Source organism: Schistocerca serialis, chromosome 3 (genome assembly GCF_023864345.2).
Source record: "Schistocerca serialis cubense isolate TAMUIC-IGC-003099 chromosome 3, iqSchSeri2.2, whole genome shotgun sequence".
Lineage (NCBI taxonomy): Eukaryota > Metazoa > Arthropoda > Insecta > Orthoptera > Acrididae > Schistocerca > Schistocerca serialis.
The window spans coordinates 427,248,564-427,269,542 of record NC_064640.1 but is presented as its reverse complement, the minus strand read 5'-3'; the positions used below and the strand labels follow the sequence as shown (position 1 = coordinate 427,269,542).

Here is a 20,979-nt window from a genome sequence, read left to right as displayed (position 1 = left end):
CAGTGATGCAAAGTCGTCTCCAGTATTCCCAGAAAACACGGCTCCTTTCTACCGTGCAGTGCTAAAGAACACACTGATTACAAGTTTGTGAATGAAATTTAGATAATAACTAATTTCTAAACATAAATGAATGTCACTTGCCTTCTGTATAAGTAGTTTTCTGGTAGCAAAAAAGCATTTTTTCTTATCAAAAATTACCTCAATAATACAGTAGTGCAGATTTGGTTATCAGAAAATATCCAAGATAGCGAGTGGCAGAATAACTCAAACACATGCGCTTTTAGAAACTGCCAGCTGTTGGACAAAATGAACGATGTTTGGAATTGTTTATTAAGATAGTTACTAGGTAAGACTGAATCTCTTTTCATAGACGAAGCAAAGTTACTCCCCTGGGGGTAAAGTATCCCCGGTTTACCAGACCAGTCCGCAAATGAAACAAAATGTGTATGACATTAACTGCGACCAGTGATTTCGCCGACGTTCTTGTAAGAGCGATATTTTGCTGTATAACCAAATTACACTTCACTCCGCGAATAATGACAGATTTCCTATCTCTACGAACAATGCTATTCACGCAAAAGTAATTTGACAGTTTTGATTGATCACAATTTTGGCTGATTATACAAAATTAGCTAATCAATAATTAATTTCTATTTTGTTCGATCTATTTGGTTCAGTTTTCGTAGTTTAATATGTGTGATAGCGCTATTTCTTAATTGTGAGTGGGCTATCTGTGTGCAACTGCTTTGGTTTTTCGTATAGCAGTTCCCTCTAGTGGAAGATCATGAATTCATTTAGTCAATAAGTGAAGGTGTGTGTGTGGTGGGTTTGTGAATAATTTTCTGTGAAAAATGGCAGACAACGAACAGAAAGCGATGCAGCTGATGGCTGAAGCCGAAAAGAAGCTTAATTCTTCGAAAGGATTTTTCGGATCGTTGTTTGGGTTAGTACAGTTCTGTCCGTACATGAATTTTACGTACGGGAGCTACGTCAAAGTTGCTTATGTTGCGAGTATAGCCCACTGTGTGAATCAGCTGCCAAATGTCATTTTAGGATTGTGTACATAATTCTTTCGTTTTCATTGTTCTGCAGAGGCTCATCGAAATTAGAAGAGGCAGTTGAGTGTTATCAAAGAGCTGCTAATATGTTCAAAATGGCAAAGAAGTGGGGGCAAGCGGGAAATGCGTTTTGTGAAGCTGCGAATCTTCATGCAAAGTCGGGCAGTCGGCATGATGCAGCCACTAACTTTGTTGATGCTGCCAATTGCTACAAAAAGTCGGAGCCAGAACGTAAGTATAGAGGTATTTGTGATGTAGGGTTGTAAAATTATGTTAGGCCTTAGGTTTCTGGTCAGAATGTTTCTATAGCAATTCATGTTTACATGATTTTACCGTCTCATTGTTAATATTCAGCCTCGCTAATGTCATATTTTAGGATTTCCGCAAATAATCAAAGATTAAAACCAATATGCATATTGTGCTGAACATCGTGTGTAATTTTTCAAATGCTTTAAACTTGCAGCATGAATGTCTGTATAAGAACTGCTTAAATTCTTTCAAAGACTGCTTAACTTCGCGTCTTGGCCCTACGCATTTTAACGAATGTTTAATTTCGGATCACTCAGTTATGATAGGATTCTATGTTATTAATCCATCCATCAGGGTTGTTTATAAACGGGCCGCGCCGTATTCCGCAAAGTGGGAAGCTGAACGTTTTGGAGAATCCATATAGTTGTTTTGAAAATAACGTAGTTCTTGATGGTGTGTATCCGAGCCCTGTGTGCAGTATATGTTTGTGGAACTGTACTGAAATTTGGGCCTTTCTGCGTAAAGAGTATCCTTATTACCGGTACATGTACAATGAAAGCTCATGTAGTGTAATGCAAAATGGATGTTTATTTACATGTATATAGCAATAGTTGGAAAGTCAGGGAAATACAGTATAATTACTATGGCTGGTACAAATTTTCCTGATGATAATTCTGTAATGTACATACATCACAGTTAATTATTGTAACAGTCAGCTGTAATATGATGTACCCAGTAGTCCACTAGTTCATTATAAATATTCTTGATGAGGGTGATATAAAAATTTTTATAACAAATGTTTTGTGAGGCATAATATTGTAGTGCACGGGCATTTATGGTATGTTTTCATTTTTCACTGGTGAATGGACTTCCTTTGTCCTGCTCACCAGGAGTTCTGCCGTTGCAACTGTGACTTCAACACAAACCAAGGATGAGTGTGCAAACACAACCTCCCCGCGCGCGCGCCACACACACACACACACACACACACACACACACACACACACACACACACACACACACACACACGGTTACAAAGTTTCTGGAATATTACATGGTGATATCCTAGTGGAGATAATATTTTGTAATTGTTCACCCACCTAGTTCACTGGTGGTACAAGTTGTGTCTTCTGGAGGGATTCTGTGTGTCAGAAGCCACGCATTAGTACTGAAGTTTTCATCTAAGACATTGTAACATATTGCTTGCAAGCAATTTTGAAAACCTTGTGGGTGTAAAATATAATATTCTTAACAATTGTTACATTTTGTTTCTAAATGAAAGTTAACATTTCACCAATTTTGTATAGTTTCACAAAGTGAAGTGTGTGCATGGCAGTGATGGCAGCATTGTAACTTTGTTGTGATGCTATATGAGAAAGAGGGGGCGTATTGGGTGGTGGTACTAGTGGGCATTAGAGCCGTAGGTATAATTTTACTTTGTTCAGAAAGATAGATAAGAATATGAGACAGAGTTAAGTGCACATGCTCTCACCTCCAGTCTTCCACACATACTGTTGTTTGTTCTGCATAACTAACTGTACGGATAATGCTGCAGCACTTGGTTGAATAGTGTCATTGTCACTTCAGGACAATTTACTTTCTCTAGCTACCGTATCTGAATTGTAAATGTTCCTATATTGATTACATTGTAATGTTTTGTGCCAGTAAGACTTTCCATTTATACTACATATAGTTGGTAATACACCAATCAATAAATTGTGCGATTCTTTTGTGAAACTGATGTGAAACATTAATCTGAATTTGTCAAGACAACGATCACTTGAATGAGAGTTCATTGAATAGTGAAGGATGTAATTTGTTGCATGATTAACTTCATTAATTGTGTGGTATTTTAAAAATTTCAGAAGAACTAGGAGTTCCTCTTTCTCCTCATACAAATTTGCAGACTTCATTAGCTTGTTTTAATATTGAAATTTTCTACAGGTCAATTGGGTCTAAATTCAGTTTAATGTAGTTAGAGGAGAGGTGAGACTCTTTATGGAAGATAGCAGTGGTTACTGCTGGAAGTAAAATTCCTTGGTGTTAAACTTAAGATTTTGTAGTGAGTGAAGTTTATTGCCAGCACACCCACAATGGGGTGAAGGAAAGTAAGATCATACTGATTCTGGGTAATAAGGAAGTTTCTGTTCATATCATATATTTTGTTCTGACTTTCTGCACATCACTGATCAAGCTAATGACTCACATTAAATAATCCTTTCTGTCCCAATTTTCGTCACAACAAGAAAGAAAAGGCAATGTGTATTTGTAAGAGTGGAGGAATCGGTAAAGTGACAGACATCGTGTTGTGAAATAAAATGCCAAATCAGGAAATTCAGTATGGTGAACGTTTTCATAGTTCTGGTGATCCATCCTCCTCCGCCTTCATCTTCCTCATCTCAAATTTCTCTCATCGTCTGTGTGTGTGTGTGTGTGTGTGTGTGTGTGTGTGTGTGTGTGTGTGTGTTGTCTGATGCTGAGTGTCAAACCAACTTGAAAACAATATCTTTACACTGTTGGTTACAGGAATGACTGAAACAGCATGAGCATTGTGCACTGTAAGGAAACAGGCTGGAAAGACATGTATTCTTTGTCTGCTAGAGGCTGTGTAGAAGGAACTGTATTTGGAGGGGGCAAGATACAGGAAAATTTGGTGTAGTTAACATTAAGAATGATAAATTTGTTACTATATTTGCATGCTTTGTTGAAGGGACAGAAATCACTTTACTGGTATGATTCAGAAACATTTTGCAATTTCTGTAGCATTTTGTCAGTTTTATGAATGGGAAAGGTGGCAAAGAATATACCAAAGTAAGTTTATTGAAAAAGTAGTGGTGGTATATGATTGTTGCTACACAGAGTGATCTGCAGATAGATAAGATAATCAGACTAGGAAGATGCTGACAAATAATGCAGTTGGCTCAAATTTTGACTGATGAAACGAAGTTACACTGGATGGTGATTCTTCAATGATGATAATAAAGGAAAAAGCTGAAAGTAGCATTGGTTGTTTCCCATGGAAGCATAATAGGACTGTGTACGTAATTATTAGGCCATAGGTACAAATCAACATTTTTTCAAATGTGGTCAGCTGTACTCAAATTGTTTGTGCTGTTTTACACATGAGTGTTGTTGCGGGGTGAATATGAGGGGGTGCAGAATGATGTCCCCTAGATATTTTAAATTACAGCCCCCTCCAAATTTGTAAAAATGCAGGATAACACCCCTCAGTAAGAGAATGAACCAAATACTAATCTAAAAGAAATGTCATAAAACACAGTAATGCAACATATTCTAGAGTATTGTTCCAGTGTCTCGAGTCCTGATCATGTAGGCATGACAGTAATGTGGAGTAAATTGAAAAGTATGCTTCTGATACTTCAGCTGATAAGTATAGCTCACTCGAGAGATCAGTTTAGTTAATCAGGAAACTTGAGTTGGCAATCATTGTGGAAGAGGTGCAACAGGATTCTTTTTAAATCTTTTAGGTAAATTAAGAGAACTGTTTGATGAAGAGGGCAACAATTCTGCTGCCGCTATTATTCATGTCAAAAAAAGCGATAGTGGCCGAACAGAGATTAAGGCATCTACAGAGGCATGTATGATTATGTACGTGCTGATGGAGATTGTACAGTGGTTTGTGGAGTACGTATACAGGGTGGTCCATTGATCGTGACTGGGCCAAATATCTTATGAAATAAGCCTCAAACAAAAAAACTACAAAGAACAAAACTTGTCTAGCTTGAAGGGGGATACCAGATGGTGCTATGGTTGGCCCGCTAGATGGCGCTGCCATAGGTCAGACGGATATCAACTGAATTTTTTTAAGTAGGAACCCCCATTTTCATTACATATTTGTGTACTACATAAAAAAATATGAATGTTTTAGTTGGACCACTTTTTTCACTTTGTGATAGGTGGTGCTGTAATAGTCACAAACATATAGCTCATAATTTTAGACAAACAATTGGTAACAGGTAGGTTTTTAAATTAGAATACAGAATGTAGGTACATTTGAACATTTTATTTCGGTTGTTCCAATGTGATACATGTACCTTTGTGAAGTTATCATTTCTGAGAACGCATGCTGTTACAGTGTGATTACCTGTAGATACCACATTAATGCAATAAATGTTCAAAATGATGTCCGTCAACCTCAATGCATTTGGCAATATGTGTAACGACATTCCTCTCAACAGTGAGTAGTTCGCCTTCCGTAATGTTTGCACAACGCGCTAACACATGTTGTCAGGCATTGTTGGTGGATCACGATAGCAAATATCCTTCAACTTTCTTCACGGAAAGATATCTGGGGACTTGAGATCCAGTGAACGTGCGGGCCATGGTATGGTACTTCGACGACCAATCCACCTGTCACGAAATATGCTATTCAATACGGCTTCAACTGCACACGAGCTATGTGCCGGACATCCATCATGTGGGAAGTACATTGCCATTCTGTCATGCAGTGAAACATCTTGTAGTAACACCGGTAGAACATTACGTAGGAAATCAGCATACATTGCACCATTTATATTGCCATCGATAAAATGGGGACCAATTATCCTTCCTCCCATAATGCCGCACAATACATTAACCCACCAAGGTCGCTGATGTTCCCCTTGTCACACCCATCGTGGATTTTCCATTGCCCAATAGTGCATACTGTGCCGGTTTGCGTTACCGCTGTTGGTGAGTGATGCTTGGTTGCTAAATAGAATGTGTGCAGAAAATCTGTCATCATCCTGTAATTTCTCTTGTGCCCAGTTGCAGAACTGTACATGAAGTTAAAAGTCGTCGCCATGTAATTGCTGGTGCGGGTGCAGTCGATGTTGATGTGGCATTCTCAACACCGACATTTTTGAGATTCTTGCGCAATTTGTCTGCTACTGATGTGTGGATTAGCCGCAACAGCAGCTAAAACACCTACTTGGGCATCATCATTTGTTGCAGGTCGTGGTTGACGTTTCACGTGTGGCTGAATATTTCCTGTTTCCTTAAATAACGTAACTATCCGGCGAACGCTTCCGACACTTGGACGATCACATCCAGGATACTAAGCAGCATACATAGCATATTCCCGTTGGGCATTTTGGTCGCAATAGCCATACATCAACTCAATATCGATCTTTTCCGCAGTTGGTGAATGGTCCATTTTAACACGGGTAATGTATCACGAAGCAAATACCGTCCGCACTGCGGAAAGTTAAGTGATACCACGTACTTACATGTTTGTGACTATTGCAGCGCCATCTATCGCAAAGCGTACTACACGAATATGTAATAAAAATGGGGGTTCCTATTAAAAAAAACTCAGTTGATATCCGTTTGACCTATGGCAGAGCCATCTAGCGGGCTAACCATAGCGTCATCTGGTTTCCCATTTCAAGCAAGACTAGTTTCGTTCTTTGTAGTTTTTTCAATTGGTGCTTATTTCGGGAGATTTTTGGCCCAGTCACTATCAATGGACCACCCTGTATAGACATAATTTTCAGTGGGTATTTTCATACTAAAGTATCAGAAAGCTTAGCCTGTTGTTTGAGCATCCGATCCAATCATAATTTTAAATATGTTGTGGTTTCAAGGTGTTTCTCTTTCTGGCTGTATTAAATGTTTTGTTGGTAGTATAGCATGTATTGAACACATTGGTCATACCAATAGAATCAGCAAGAATTAATTGGGAAAGTTACTAATGTGTTCAGTGGGCCATCCATTACTTTTTTGATTCTGATGGTGAGACTAGTACTTTATGACGTGAAATTTGTTTATTAGACTGGCATTAAGTCATGGCAACGTTCTGGAGTACAAATTTTATTTAATCTTCGAAATCAGTATGACACACGAGTAGTAGTATTCTTCCAGCAGGGCATAATGAGCCATGCCTGAATCAGTAAGTAATGAGTATCTTCAGTCATATGTGGAATGTACATTTAAGCATATCATTTACACAAGGAAGAAATGGTAAGGCTTTCTTGAATTGAGTAAGTGAAGTAACTTTTGCAAATAACATTTTTCACATGAGTGGGGAGTGGCTATCTGCAGTGCAACTTCTTTCCGAAGTTCATATGTGGCAGTACTGAAAATTTTTTGCCAGCTCCAATAATTGTTGGTGAATCAAAAGAATTTTTCTGCACAGTGTGTAATCTGATCATATTACAGTAAGGCGGCGGGTTTATCTAGAGGCACAGGTGTGATGAACCACATGACATGAAGGGGTAAGATAAAAATTGGGAACATATCCTGATAGTAACATTTTTTGTTTGTCTGTTGACCATTATGTGCAATGGTATTGGGCATATCACATGTACAAGGAGTTTATAAGTGACGTGAATATATTGATAAAATGAATGATTATCATAATATAAGTATCAAAAAACACAAGTTTTTTTGGTGTGTTACATGGAGTTAGGTAGTACATATTGGTAGATGGAATCCTTATTTATCTTCAAATAACTGCTTAGAAATGGAGAATACATACAGATGTAATTATCATTCGTTAAATTTAGATGAAGCTATCGGAAATAATTCTACACATCTTTATTTAATATGACGAACTGTTGCATGGGAAGCGTCTGGCATTTACAAGCTCTTCGTCAGTTAATTTGAGCTGATTTCTTCCAATATTATTATCATTTTTACTTGTTACAATCATGCTTATTTATGTTGAACAATGGAGCATGGTTAGGTTTTACATATTTATTTGTTTCATATGTTTTTAGTGATCATACTATTAATATGTTTAGTTCCCTGAACTTATTTAACCAAGAATCTTTAGGAGGGACTTTTCCTATATATCCTACAATTTCCTTTTGTAACTTTGTCTTCATATGTGCACAATTTTAGCACTTCCCTAGACAAGAATACCGTATTATAGGTGTGACTGAATTAGTCCATACAGCATTCATACTAGAGTTTGTGTGTTTATTGTTCTCAACATTTTTTTCATGAAAAATATACTTGAATTTATTGTGCAACAGTTGTTTTTATCCAGTATTTGATGTAGAAATACTTCCATAGTAGAGGAAGGTGACCATTCAGATTTGGCACATCTTTGAAATAGAGAAAGGTCTTGACTGCACAATTCTTTATTAAGCGTTACGCATTCCAAAATTTCATTGTCAGATTGAAACTGCAGAATGAAGTGTACAAGAAATTAATAATAGAAAATATACAATACTTAGATGCACACTTATGTATATTTTCTGTCATTAATTTCTTGTACACTTAATTCCACAGCTTCAGTCTGACGATGAAATTTTGAAGTGCATAACGCTTAATAAAGAATTGTACGATCAAGACTTTTGTATATCTCGAAGATATTTTTATGATTCATTTTGAATACCTATCCACACTCCCAGAAGTGTATAACTTTCTCTCTCTTCGATCCAAGTCTCCAAGCTTGACAGTAATGTCATTCTTTGTGTGTTATGTTTGCATGTAGGCCTATGTGGTTTTGGGAACATTTTATAGAACGATTATTTTCACTGAAGTAATTAGTTTCCATTTTTCATATTTAGAGAAGCTTTCTTTTGGAAGTTTCCTGTTGAAATGCTGTTAATGACAAATGAAGTATCGTCTGCGTACATGACAGCATTTCCACCTACTGTTTTGAGTGTTTATTTATCTATAACAAGAAAAGCAGTGGTCCTAGCACTTATAATAAAAGCACAGCATATTTAACAAATTCAGAGTTTCAATAGACATTTGTAATATTATTGTTTACTTTGTTTTATTTCTAAATGCTGTTCTCTATTTCCCATGAATGATTTCGTAATATCAACTGCTTTCCTCCTCGTATCGTAGCACTGAGCTTCTCTAATAATGTTATGGCACACAACATGAAAGGTCAAGAAACATACAACAAACTTCCTTCTTTTCATGTAGTTATTAACACTAACAAACAAAGCTATTGCAGTTTTAGTAGATGTACCACACCTTACCCATGCTGTGCCTTGTTAAAAATATTTTGTTCATATAAAATTTAATATTCTATCTTTAATGACACTTCCTGTTATTTTAGATGATACAGTTGTAATAATTATTGATCTTCAATTTCCCTGACTTTCTGTACTGCCTCCTTCACATATTGGGATAACTTTACTCCTTTTTAAACGTGTTGGAACTATTCATTCTGTCATAGCTAAGGTTGTAAGAAAAGTCAAAGGCTGTGCTACCCACTACAGGCAGCATTCAATTAGTAATACTGTGTGGTCCTTAGTGTTTTTGTAAACTGCATATTGTTGTTGTTGTTGTGGTCTTCAGTCCTGAGACTGGTTTGATGCAGCTCTCCATGCTACTCTATCCTGTGCAAGCTTCATCATCTCCCAGTACCTACTGCAACCTACATCCTTCTGAATCTTCTTAGTGTATTCATCTCTTGGCCTCCCCCTATGATTTTTACCCTCCACGCTGCCCTCCAATACTAAATTGGTGATCCCTTGATGCCTCAGAACATGTCCTACCAACCGATCCCTTCTTCTGGTCAAGTTGTGCCACAAACTTCTCTTCTCCCCAATCCTATTCAATACTTCCTCATTAGTTATGTGATCTACCCATCTAATCTTCAGCATTCTTCTGTAGCACCACATTTCAAAAGCTTCTAATCTCTTCTTGTCCAAACTACTTACCGTCCATGTTTCACTTCCATACATGGCTACACTCCATACAAATACTTTCAGAAATAACTTCCTGACACTTAAATCTATACTCGATGTTAACAAATTTCTCTTCTTCAGAAACGCTTTCCTTGCCATTGCCAGTCTACATTTTATATCCTCTCTACTTCGTCCATCATCAGTTATTTTGCTCCCCAAATAGCAAAACTCCTTAACTACTTTAAGTGTCTCATTTCCTAATCTAATATCCTCAGCATCACCCGACTTAACTCGACTACATTCCATTATCCTCGTTTTGCTTTTGTTGATGTTCATCTTATATCCTCCCTTCAAGACACCATCCATTCCGTTCAACTGCTCTTCCAAGTCCTTTGCTGTCTCTGCCAGAATTACAATGTCATCGGCGAACCTCAAAGTTTTTATTTCTTCTCCATGGATTTTAATACCTACTCCAAATTTTTCTTTTGTTTCCTTTACTGCTTGCTCAATATACAGATTGAATAACATCGGGGAGAGGCTACAACCCTGTCTTACTCCCTTCCCAACCACTGCTTCCCTTTCATGCCCCTCAACTCTTATAACTAACTGCATATTATTCTTTCTTAATCAGTCCTTTGTTGGGTAAAGCAATAAATATCATGTCTTATGAGTAGTACTTTGTTTGCATTTCATGACAAAAATTTTGCTTTATTTAATTTGACCATTTCCTCAACTTAATGTTTCTGTAAATAGTACTTGAGGGTTCAGAATTTCCTTTCCTTTCTTCTAGACAGTTAAATTCCTCCTGTGTATGTGTTTACACCTTCCCTCTATTTCATCATGTCGGATGTTATGGTCTTTGTGATATTAGTAGAGGCTGCAGTTTTGTTTTTGTGGTTAATGGACTTGGTTTCTTTTAATAGTTTGTTGTGTAACCTCTTATTAACCCTATAGGCACAAGAATTTACTTAAGTTGGTTTAAACTGACACTTTGTGCATAGTTTTTGCCATTTCTTTTGTCCTTATTACACCTGTTGTGACCCAACCTTTTTTGTACTTACCATTTGTATGTCTACATACTATTTGACATGCAGGATTTAGGTTGTAGGCTAATGTTTTGCAAAATGATTCCCATCCCTTATTTATGTATCCCGTTATGTAAACATTTCTGGCCAAATATTTTCGACCACCTATCGCAGTTGTAGATAAAACAGGTATTCCATTTTGAATATTCAATCATATCCCCATTCTGATAGTAAGACACACATAAAAATGTAAAGGCGAGACAGTTCTATTCAAATAGGCCTCATTCCTTCAGCTGTCTGTGTAGCAACCAGTTTGCATTAGTTTACAGTACAATGTGTGTGTCTAGCACTGTGTTTGTATACCTGATCAAGTTCGTACTACATTACCTCATAATTGGATGGAAGGAGGAGATTGGAATTGAAAATTTGCTGCAATTGTAGCTCTGCATCACAAAGGCTATTCTAGCAGGACAGTAGTAATAAAAGTTGGCATAGCCCAATCTACAGTGGTTTACACATTGCAGCAGTTCAAGCAAACTAGTGCCAGTGGAAGTGTTTCACATTCTTTAAGACCCCAAGTAACACCATGCAGGGAATATCAGTTCGTGTGTGTACAAAGCAAACAACAGAGGACATGTATTGCACTTGAAATTTGCAAGGAAGTAAATAGTATGTGAGGTGCTCCAATCTCTGTCTCAACAGTGTAATGCAGTCTTTGTGAATGAGGTTTAAACACATAAATAGGGGTGGAAAAAACCTTCATTTTCTTTTCAAACAAAATAAAGTGAAAAGATTGCGGTCAGCACAGCAACATAAAAACTGGAGTGTACTACAGTGGCCCTGAGTGTTATTCAAGAATGAATCTAAGTTTGATGTATTTTGAAGCAATTGTCGAATATTTGCTTGTCGACTTTGTGCAGAACGTATGGAGAGTCAGTATATGATGACCACAGTGGAGGATTGATCATGGTGTGGGGATGTTTTGTGAGTGATGGTTGGTGATCTAGTGAGAATTCATAGAACATTAAAGAAGAAAGGCTATCACAGGATATTGATAAACAGTTCTGTTTCACCTGGCAAGAGACTTATTGATCATGAGTATGCAGTAGGACAGTGATCCCAAACATGCTTCTACATTGTGCAGAGCATATGGCATTAAAAATGAGAAGTGTAGGGAGCTGAAGACTGATTCAGCAGAGTCAGTCACCAGACTTAAATTTCATTGAAATCTTGTAGGGTCAACTTGACACGGAGGACAGAAAATTGAGCTTATCTAATGTTGAAGATCTGTGAAATAATTTACAGACATGTTGAACTGCAAAAACACTAAAGAATCTTATCTCCAGAAAGAACATTTATTTTCTTCATCTATTTAGTTTGTACATTCAAACAAAAGTATATCGTTTTTGTCATGGGTGATGGAAGACTTTCGACAGGTAGTGAACATCTTTCCACTCCTCAGGTTGTAGTAACCTTTGTAGCTTGCCTAAGTTTTTGGCTGTCACAGTTCTTTAAAGATATAAGACTTCTGCTATATTGTCTGATACTATAATTGGGTCAACCAAAGTTTGCAGACCCACCATCTGCTTTGACCTGTGATGTAACTGTGTTGTGTGTCATTATGGTGGCATGTTGTATAGAAGAGGGGTAGGCTGGAGTATGCTGTGGCATTTTCTAATGGGGATCTTTGTTTCTAAAATGTTCGTTATTCTGTTAGTGATTCAGTGGACTTCTCGAGTGCTCTTTGTGAGAATAGTATTGGAAGAGTCGGAGCCAGTTTGTTAGTGAATCATTTTGATGTTGTCAGTTATGGGTAATACTCTCATTTTTGGGTTTGGAATAGCTGGTACTTTGTGTTATTTTTATTTTGTGTTTATTACGGAGATTACAATGAAGTTCACTAGTAGGTCCCTACCGAGCGAGGTGGCGCAGTGGTTAGCACACTGGACTCTCATTCGGGAGGACGACGGTTCAATCCCGCGTCCGGCCATCCTGATTTAGGTTTTCCGTGATTTCCCTAAATCGCTACAGGCAAATGCCGGGATGGTTCCTTTCAAAGGGCACGGCCGACTTCCTTCCCCATCCGCCCCTAATCCGATGAGACCGATGACCTCGCTGTCTGGTCTCCTCCCCCAAAAACCAACCAACCAACGAGTAGGTCCCTGCATGCTGCAATAGGGGACATGATGTTGACCACAGCTGAATTCCTACAGTTATGCAGTTCAGTTGCTGAGTATGTGAAGTGTTAAATTTGTTGAGCAAGTGTGAGACTGAACAAAGGAGCTGCATTTCACACCAGTGACCAGTATGCCTCTTTAACTGGAGGGGTCCCTGGTTTGAGATGTCTAAGCTGGCCATTTGAGATTGTGTCAATGACATGTTATTTTTGCAGTCGCTAGATTGCTATATTTATGCATTGGCCGATGTTGGTTGAGAAGTGTGTTTTATTTTTTTTATTCTGCTGGACATGAGCTTTGACCTGTGACGTAATGTTGACAGCTGTTGTGATGTCACCTTTTGGTGTATATTCACAGTTGGGTTACTAGTTTGTGAATCCAACAAGTGCGAATGCAGAAAAGATTAATTAAATACAGTTGGTGGTAGACAATTTATTGCTGTCAGATGCAGTGAAACTGAAGTAAATAGTTCCTGTGAACTGGTATGGGTAGAGATTATACTTAAACTCTGGAATAAATTAACGATTGATTCCTGTTACTGTCTCCCAGACTCAGATGATGCAACTACTGAACATTTCAAAGAAAACTTGAGTCTCATTTCAAATAGGTACCTGACTCAGTGGATGGTGACTTCAATCTAACCTTGATGTGTTGGTGAAAATACATGTTCAGAGTTGATGATAGGCATAAAATATCTTCCAAAATCATATTTAATACTTTCTGAGAAAATTATTTTGAATAATTAGTTCAGGAGCCCACTCAAAGTGTAAATAGTTGCACAAACATACTTCACCTCCTGGTAACAAATAATCCTGAGCAAATATGGAGCATCATGACATGGAGACAAGGTTGTTGTACCGAGACTGAATACTGTAACATCCAAATGCACCAAAAATAAATGCAAAATTGCTTCAAAAAGCAGGTAAAAATTCGATTGACATCTTCCTAAGAGACAGTCTCCACTCCATCCATCTGATTTTGTAAGAATAGATTAAATGTGATTTAAAGTCAAAGAAATAGTATTGATGATAGTTGAATGAAATACACCAAATAAATTAATAGGAGGTGCTACTGATCTCTCCATGGTATACAAAACATGTCAGAACACTGTTACAGAAGCAACGAAGAAAGCAAGCAAAATTTAAAAGAACGCAAAGCTCACAGTATTGGCAAAGTTTTATCGAAGCTCGAAATTTAGCGTGAATTTCAATGCGAGGTACTGTTAATAGCTTCCACAGTGAAACTTTGTCTCAAAATCTGGCAAAAAAACTGTACATTTTCTGGTTGTATGTGAAGTACATCAGTGGCAAGACACAATCAATACCTTCACTGCGCAGTAACGGTGCTGAAATCACGACAATGCCACTACAGTATAGTTACTAAACATGGGTTTCCAAAGTTCCTTCACCAAAGAATACAAAGTAAATATTCCAAAATTTGAATCAAGAAGAACTTCCAACATGAGTAACTTAGAAGTAGATATCCTTGGTGCAGTGGAGCAACTCAAATTACATAATGAAGGCAAATCCTCTGGTAGAAATTGTATTGCAGTCAGATTCCTTTCAGAGTATGCTGATACAGTAGCTCCATACTCAGCAATAATGTACAACTACCCACTTGTCAGAAGTTGCACAAGTCACACCAATATCCAAGAGAGGAAATAAGCGTAATCTATTGAATTACAAATCCATAACATTAATGCCGATTTTTGGTTGGATTTATTGACAAACGGATTAAGAAGATATCATTCTTGCGAAACACAACAGGCTCTTTATTCTAGTGAAGTAATGTTGCTATCGGCAGGGGATGCCCAGTTCAGTCTAGATCTTCAGATTTCCGGGAGGCTGTTGACACAGTTTCTCACAAATGACTTGCAATCAAATTGCATGCTGATGGAGTATTGTCTCAATTGTGCACTGGATCCACGATTCCTTGTCAGAAAGGTTAAAGTTCATAATAATTGATGGAGAGTCGTAGAGTAAAACGGAAGTAATATCTGGCTTTCCCCAAGGGAGTGTTGTAGGGCCTTTGCTGTTCCTGATCTGCAAAAATGATTTAAGAGAGAGTCTGAGCAATGTTCTTAGATTATCTGCAGATGATGCTGTCATTTACTGCCTTGTAAAGTCATCAGATGGTCAAAACCAATTGCCGTATGATGTAGATAAGATATCTGTATATTCCAAAAAGTGGCAATTGACTCTCAGTAATGAAAATGGGAACTCATCCACGAGTACTAAAAGGAATCTGTTAAATCACAGTTACATGATAAATGGCACAAATGTAGAGGCTGTAAATTCAAATAAATACATACTCTGGGGAAGGGAAACCAAAGACAGTGTTTTATTGGTAAAACACTTATACAACAGGTCTACTAAAGAGACTATTGACACTAGACGTGTCCGCCCGATTCTGGAGTATTGCTGTGCGGTTGGGATCTGCATCAGATAAGATTGATGGAGGACATCAAAAAAGTTAAGAGATGGGCAGTTCATTTTGTATTATCACGAAATAGAGGAAAGTGTGCTGCAGATATGATAACCAGATTGGGTTGGGAGTCTTAAAAACAAAGGTGCTTTTTGTTGTGGTGAGATCTTTTTATGAAATTTTAATCACTGAATTTCTTCTCTGAATGTGAAAATGTTATGTTGGCGTCCACCTGCTTAGAAAGAAATGCTCTTTGTAGTAATGGAAATGGGAGCTCACATGAAAAGATTAAGTTTCCATTTTTACCATGCACTGCTAGAGAGTGGGATAGGTAGAGAAATAGCTTGAAGGTGGTTTGACAAATCCTCTACCAATCACTTAATTGTAAATTACAGAGTACTCGTGTAGAGGTAAATGTTATTTACAATGTTTGTCGTATGTTTCCTATGTCAATGGGGAAGGTCGACAACTAATATCCAATACTCGTCTCTTTGCAGAAATTGGTATGAAGGCAGTTTTCCATGAATTTTTTGTTATATTGTTCTTGTTGGGTTTTGATTGGAAAGTATCATGCAGTTTGTTTTATCTACTTTGGTGAGGATTTTTTGTTGCATAAATTATATGTGGGAATTTCAGTTTTGTGGTACTGTGGACTTCATTGTAGTTATATAGATAAAGTGAAGTGTTAGATTTTGAATATGTCGAGTTGTGTGGAGTTTTATGGTATTGCAGTTTGTGTATGAGCTATGTAGGTCAAATGAAATTTCAGATTCCAATTTTTGTTCAGCTTTTTAATTGTGGTTTTGTTGATTGCTGAGAATATAGCTTGTTTTATTTTTGTTTTAGTATTTATTTTGGTATGTCTTCATTATCAGTATTGTCGTATACTTAATTTGACCATGCCCAAAACCCTCTAATTCCCACAGTTACCCTATTACATTCATGCTATTTCTGCTATTAAATATTTTCCATTTTGTTGCTATCTCTCCCACCAGTGTCCCCTCCCCCACTTGTGTGTGTGTGTGCGTGTGCAATGAGTGATGTAATTGTCACCATATTGTATGAGCTTGAAATAGGCTATCCACCATCTTGAAGTTGTCAGTCGTCAAATCTGACTTGTGATGCTTTAGTCTTTGGATTTGCTCTATAATTAATGCAGCATAGTGATCTGCAATGACTGTGTTTAAGACATGTAGTTTGATAATTACATTATCTATTAACATATCAGTATTGTTACTGCACCTCATGGTGCTATTTACTACAAGGTTAACTTCATAAGTGTTGATTAGATCATTGACTCTCATTGTATAACAGCTTCCTTTCACTGTGTTAATGTTTACATCACTGGCTACTATTGTGTAAGGGAATTCCCGGATAGTCGTGGCTAACATTACTTAGAGTTCCTTTAGAAAACCATTTACATGACTGTTAGCTAATTTGTATAATCCTAATATTGAGTGCTATTCCCCTTCCAACATTGTCAGTGTTGTAGCCAGTTCAAGTAACATTGGTGTACAGGGGCCCACTGACGTTGAACGTCGTCCTTCATTTCATTGTGTATATATATATCATCCCCCACCTTCATGATCAGAGCTGCATAAATTTGCCATCTTTTTAGTGAAGTCATTAGATGCATGTAAGTAACACTTGTTGCCTGCCATTTCCTGAGCAATATATTTGGGAATTCCATGCCGCAGACAGACTTCAGAAATTTGTAAAATTAAGTTTCAGTCCATGTTTCCTGCACTAAATGGTATTTAATTATAAGGCTGCAACCACTGTGCCCATTTTCTTTACATTTCATTGAGTAATAAAATTTATAATAATTGCAATAAGATCTGAAGACATTTCAAATTATTTACCGTATGTGACAGAATAAACCGTTTAAATTGATAAATCGGCATTGTTGTGATAACCAATGCCCTCTAATTTTAAAACACTTGTGAGTGACACCTCTACAAGGTTATCTGGAAGAAATGTAAGGTGATTGAACTAACACAGGTAAATAATTCCAAAGTGTGGAAAAAGATAAAGCACCTCTCACTTCACGTGTTATAATTTGACAGATTAAAGCTGTGTATATTTTTTAGAATGAATTCAGAGAATTCAAGAAATTTCATTATTTCTTACATAAAATATCACTACAATACGAAGCTTTTTATAGTACTGACATCTCTCACTATAAATAAGTGTTGTCATATCTCAACTTCCAACAGTTGGATAGATGAAATAAAATTGTGAAAGTAAAAATGCAAATAAACTTTTGTTGTTGTCTTTGCAGTATAATGAGGAAGCTATTTTGGCAACTGCCAAGTGAGGATTATGTTTCACTGGAGTATATTCACTGCGTGAAAATAGTACATGGATTTGATTGAATACTTCTATGAAGTACTGAGTGAGACAGACCCAACTCTTAACATTGGATTTCATCAGCATTATAAAACCAGAGAAACTTGAAATTGATGTTAACTTGGTATAATTGTTGAGTCCAACTGTTAATTAAAGCAGCAAAAACTAATGTGATAGCAAAGCTATTGAAAGTGGGGGGAGTTGAGGGAACGTCAGTTTATTGTGGTAATGAAGAGTAATTGTCATGTGTTTGTATTTGGTAGTTGGAGGTGAAGTAATTTTCAAAGGAAGGTAGATTTTGTGAATGGAATAGCAGAGTCACGGTGATTGTGTTAGCTACTAAATAGGTGCTATGCATGTTGTTGCTCTGGTGAGTGCAATATGAAGGTGTTTCATACCATGTTTTACAGACTATAAGACACACTTTTTTTTCCTTCAAAAATTGCCTCCAAAATTGAAGTGTGCCTTATACTTGAAATGAAAATAAAAATGTCCAGTGTTTGATTTAAACTTCCTATCAGTCATAAAAATGGCCATATATTCAGTGCCATGGGAAATCTGTCTATCTGGCAACAATGGATTCGGCTGGCAGCAGCAGTACACCGATGCAAGGAACATGAGTAGCAGGGATTCACAACTGTGATAATTCTGTCTGCCTCCCACCCCACCATCACAAACCCAGAACACTGTCTAGCCGATAATGCCTCACTGCAGTGTGTGGTGCCACTGAATTTGAATTGAAAGTGATTTATGTTATTGGTAGCAGTACAATATTTTTATTAGCAGCTAGTTTCGTAATGGAAAAAGAATCAAGGTTATGATGAGGGTTATAAATTGAAAGTAATAGAATATGCAGAACAACATGGAAAAATAGCAGCTGAGCAGCATTTTGGCCCTCCACCAACAGAAAGTGCCATTCATGATTGGCGGGCTAGTAAAGAAGAACTGAAAAAAATGAGGAATATTGAATGTGCAAATAGAAGACTGAATGCAAAATGGACAAAACTAGATGATGATGATGATGATGATGATGATGATGATGATGATGATGATGATTTTCAGGGATTTTAAAGGTCAGTTTGGTTTTATAAAGAAAGGTATTTTTAGTCTTGCTTTGCAACCAGACAATGAAAACAGTAAAAATGTTTTTTAAATGCTTGAAAATCAATATTCGTCTTATAGTCTGTAAAATATGGTGCCCAATTTTGAAAGAGTCTTCTAATAATGACCAGATTGTGATCCTAAGTAACATGAACAGACACGGTGCTAAATTCCAGGGGCATTTGATTTGTGGACAGCATGTACCTCTTTTAACTGAAAAGAAAAAAAAATGTGGAAAGTAACAAGACCTTGTGGAATTCACCAGAATTTTTATTTCCACCAACCATTATCTCGGGCTTAGATGCCATGTAACAACTTGTATTTCCTTCCTGATTTTTGGATCATCTCATTGTCTTACGGCACTAAGACCCAAATGCCAGTCGAGTCGGGTCTTTGTGCCTAGAAACATTGGCCCGTGTGTGTGTGTGTGTGTGTGTGTGTGTGTGTGTGTGTGTGTGTGTGTGTGTGTGTGTGTGTGTGTGTGTTTTCCTACGTCTGAGGAAGGTCTTTGTCCAAAAGCTGAAATATTTCTAGCATTGTTTTTCATAAAGCTTGCCTGTGACTCATCGCTTACTCCATGAGGTGAGTAGTGATCTATCCTTTCTACATTGTCTGTAATCATGTCCTTAAACAAGAGGCTGTCTCCTCAGATGTTCCTCAGCACAAGATTATTACTGACTGACACTAGTGGCCAATTTTTAATAAGGACATACATGTGTGGGCAAATCGCTGGTTATGCAAAAATGTCATGCAGCATACAATTTTTTGAATTCAAATTTTTCATATTTTTTTTGAAACCTGAGATCAAGTATCATTATACAACTGATAATTGAATCAGTGAGCCCTGTTATGAAAGTTAAAATTATGCAAGTGATATATTTCCACATACTAAAAAAAGAATTTCCCAGAAATTTTGACTAAGTTGGAGTATGGGTCAGGATCCAGTTGCAGCCCTAATTTTTCCTTGAAAGAAGTATTTTGCTAATGGCCATGTATTTAACAATTTTCTATGGTCTGCTCAAAATTGAGTCTCTTAGGGTCATTGAAATGTAAACCTTTTTTTTTTTTTTTTTTTTTACTGATGATGAGAATTAAAATTGCAAAAGTGACACAGTTCCTCATTCATTTTTTTCCTATGGAAATGCCAAATAAGTAGCTTCTTGATCTCTCAACAAAACAGGAACAGGGGCACTCTGTGCCTAGCTTTTCCAACTCTACTATGAGGCCCAAGCATTTGAATACTGTGTGCAGATAAGTTGAGATTGAAAACTATGTTAGATCAACAGGTGTCAAGTGAATTTCACTCAGTTTTCAACCACTTGTGTGACCCTACCCCATCTTCAGCATTGTATTGTTATGGAAAAACATAATGCCATACATGGGTTGCAACCATTGTATGCTGCAGTAAGCAGGATTCACATCATCTAGCGGTTTGTGGTATTGTGCTACATTTTTAGTTCTTCTGTTTTGAATAAAGTCAGTGAATTTCAAAACTGTAATGCGAAACCTCCAACAGTTACAAAAGTTTAAATCACTCATACGGTTATCAATGACACTTTAATATAGTCTCAGATTGTGAATTCCTGTTACATTGCAATCACTGTGAGGTTTTGGCCTACAGACAAACTTTGGTGTACTAATAAAGTAGTAATGGTGAAATTCATCCCTTCCCCTTGCAACATGATGAAAATATCAGTGAAATCTCATTTGGAGAGAGATTTGATAATGGACTCTGCAGCTTCCAAAAGTGGATCTAGCTTTTTAATGGTCCTGCTGCTAAAGGACCTCTGTGAGGTGAACTTCAAAATCTGTTATACAATTGAATGAGCATTGTGTAAGTTGTTTGATATGTGTCACTTCGTCCCGAAAGTCATTGTTTTTGTAATGGGCTAATATTTGTTGTCATTGTCACAGGGCACACATATGACCAAATTGTAGTTTTGAGAGGGACTTCACATTTGTGTATACTGCATCTTGAAAGATGTGGTTGTGAGGTGCACAG

The 20,979-nt window shown here is 37.2% G+C and overlaps 1 protein-coding gene across 1 annotated transcript in view; it reads left to right on the top strand.

The window, feature by feature from the left end:
- Window positions 1-777: 777 nt before the first annotated feature.
- LOC126470306 (alpha-soluble NSF attachment protein) overlaps window positions 778-20,979 on the top strand; it is a 52,119-nt gene continuing 31,917 nt past the window's right edge. The window contains exons 1-2 of the mRNA XM_050098077.1: window positions 778-943; window positions 1,093-1,289. Coding sequence (XP_049954034.1) covers window positions 852-943; window positions 1,093-1,289 — 289 coding nt within the window. The 5' untranslated portion in view covers window positions 778-851. The remainder of the gene's footprint in view (window positions 944-1,092; window positions 1,290-20,979) is intronic.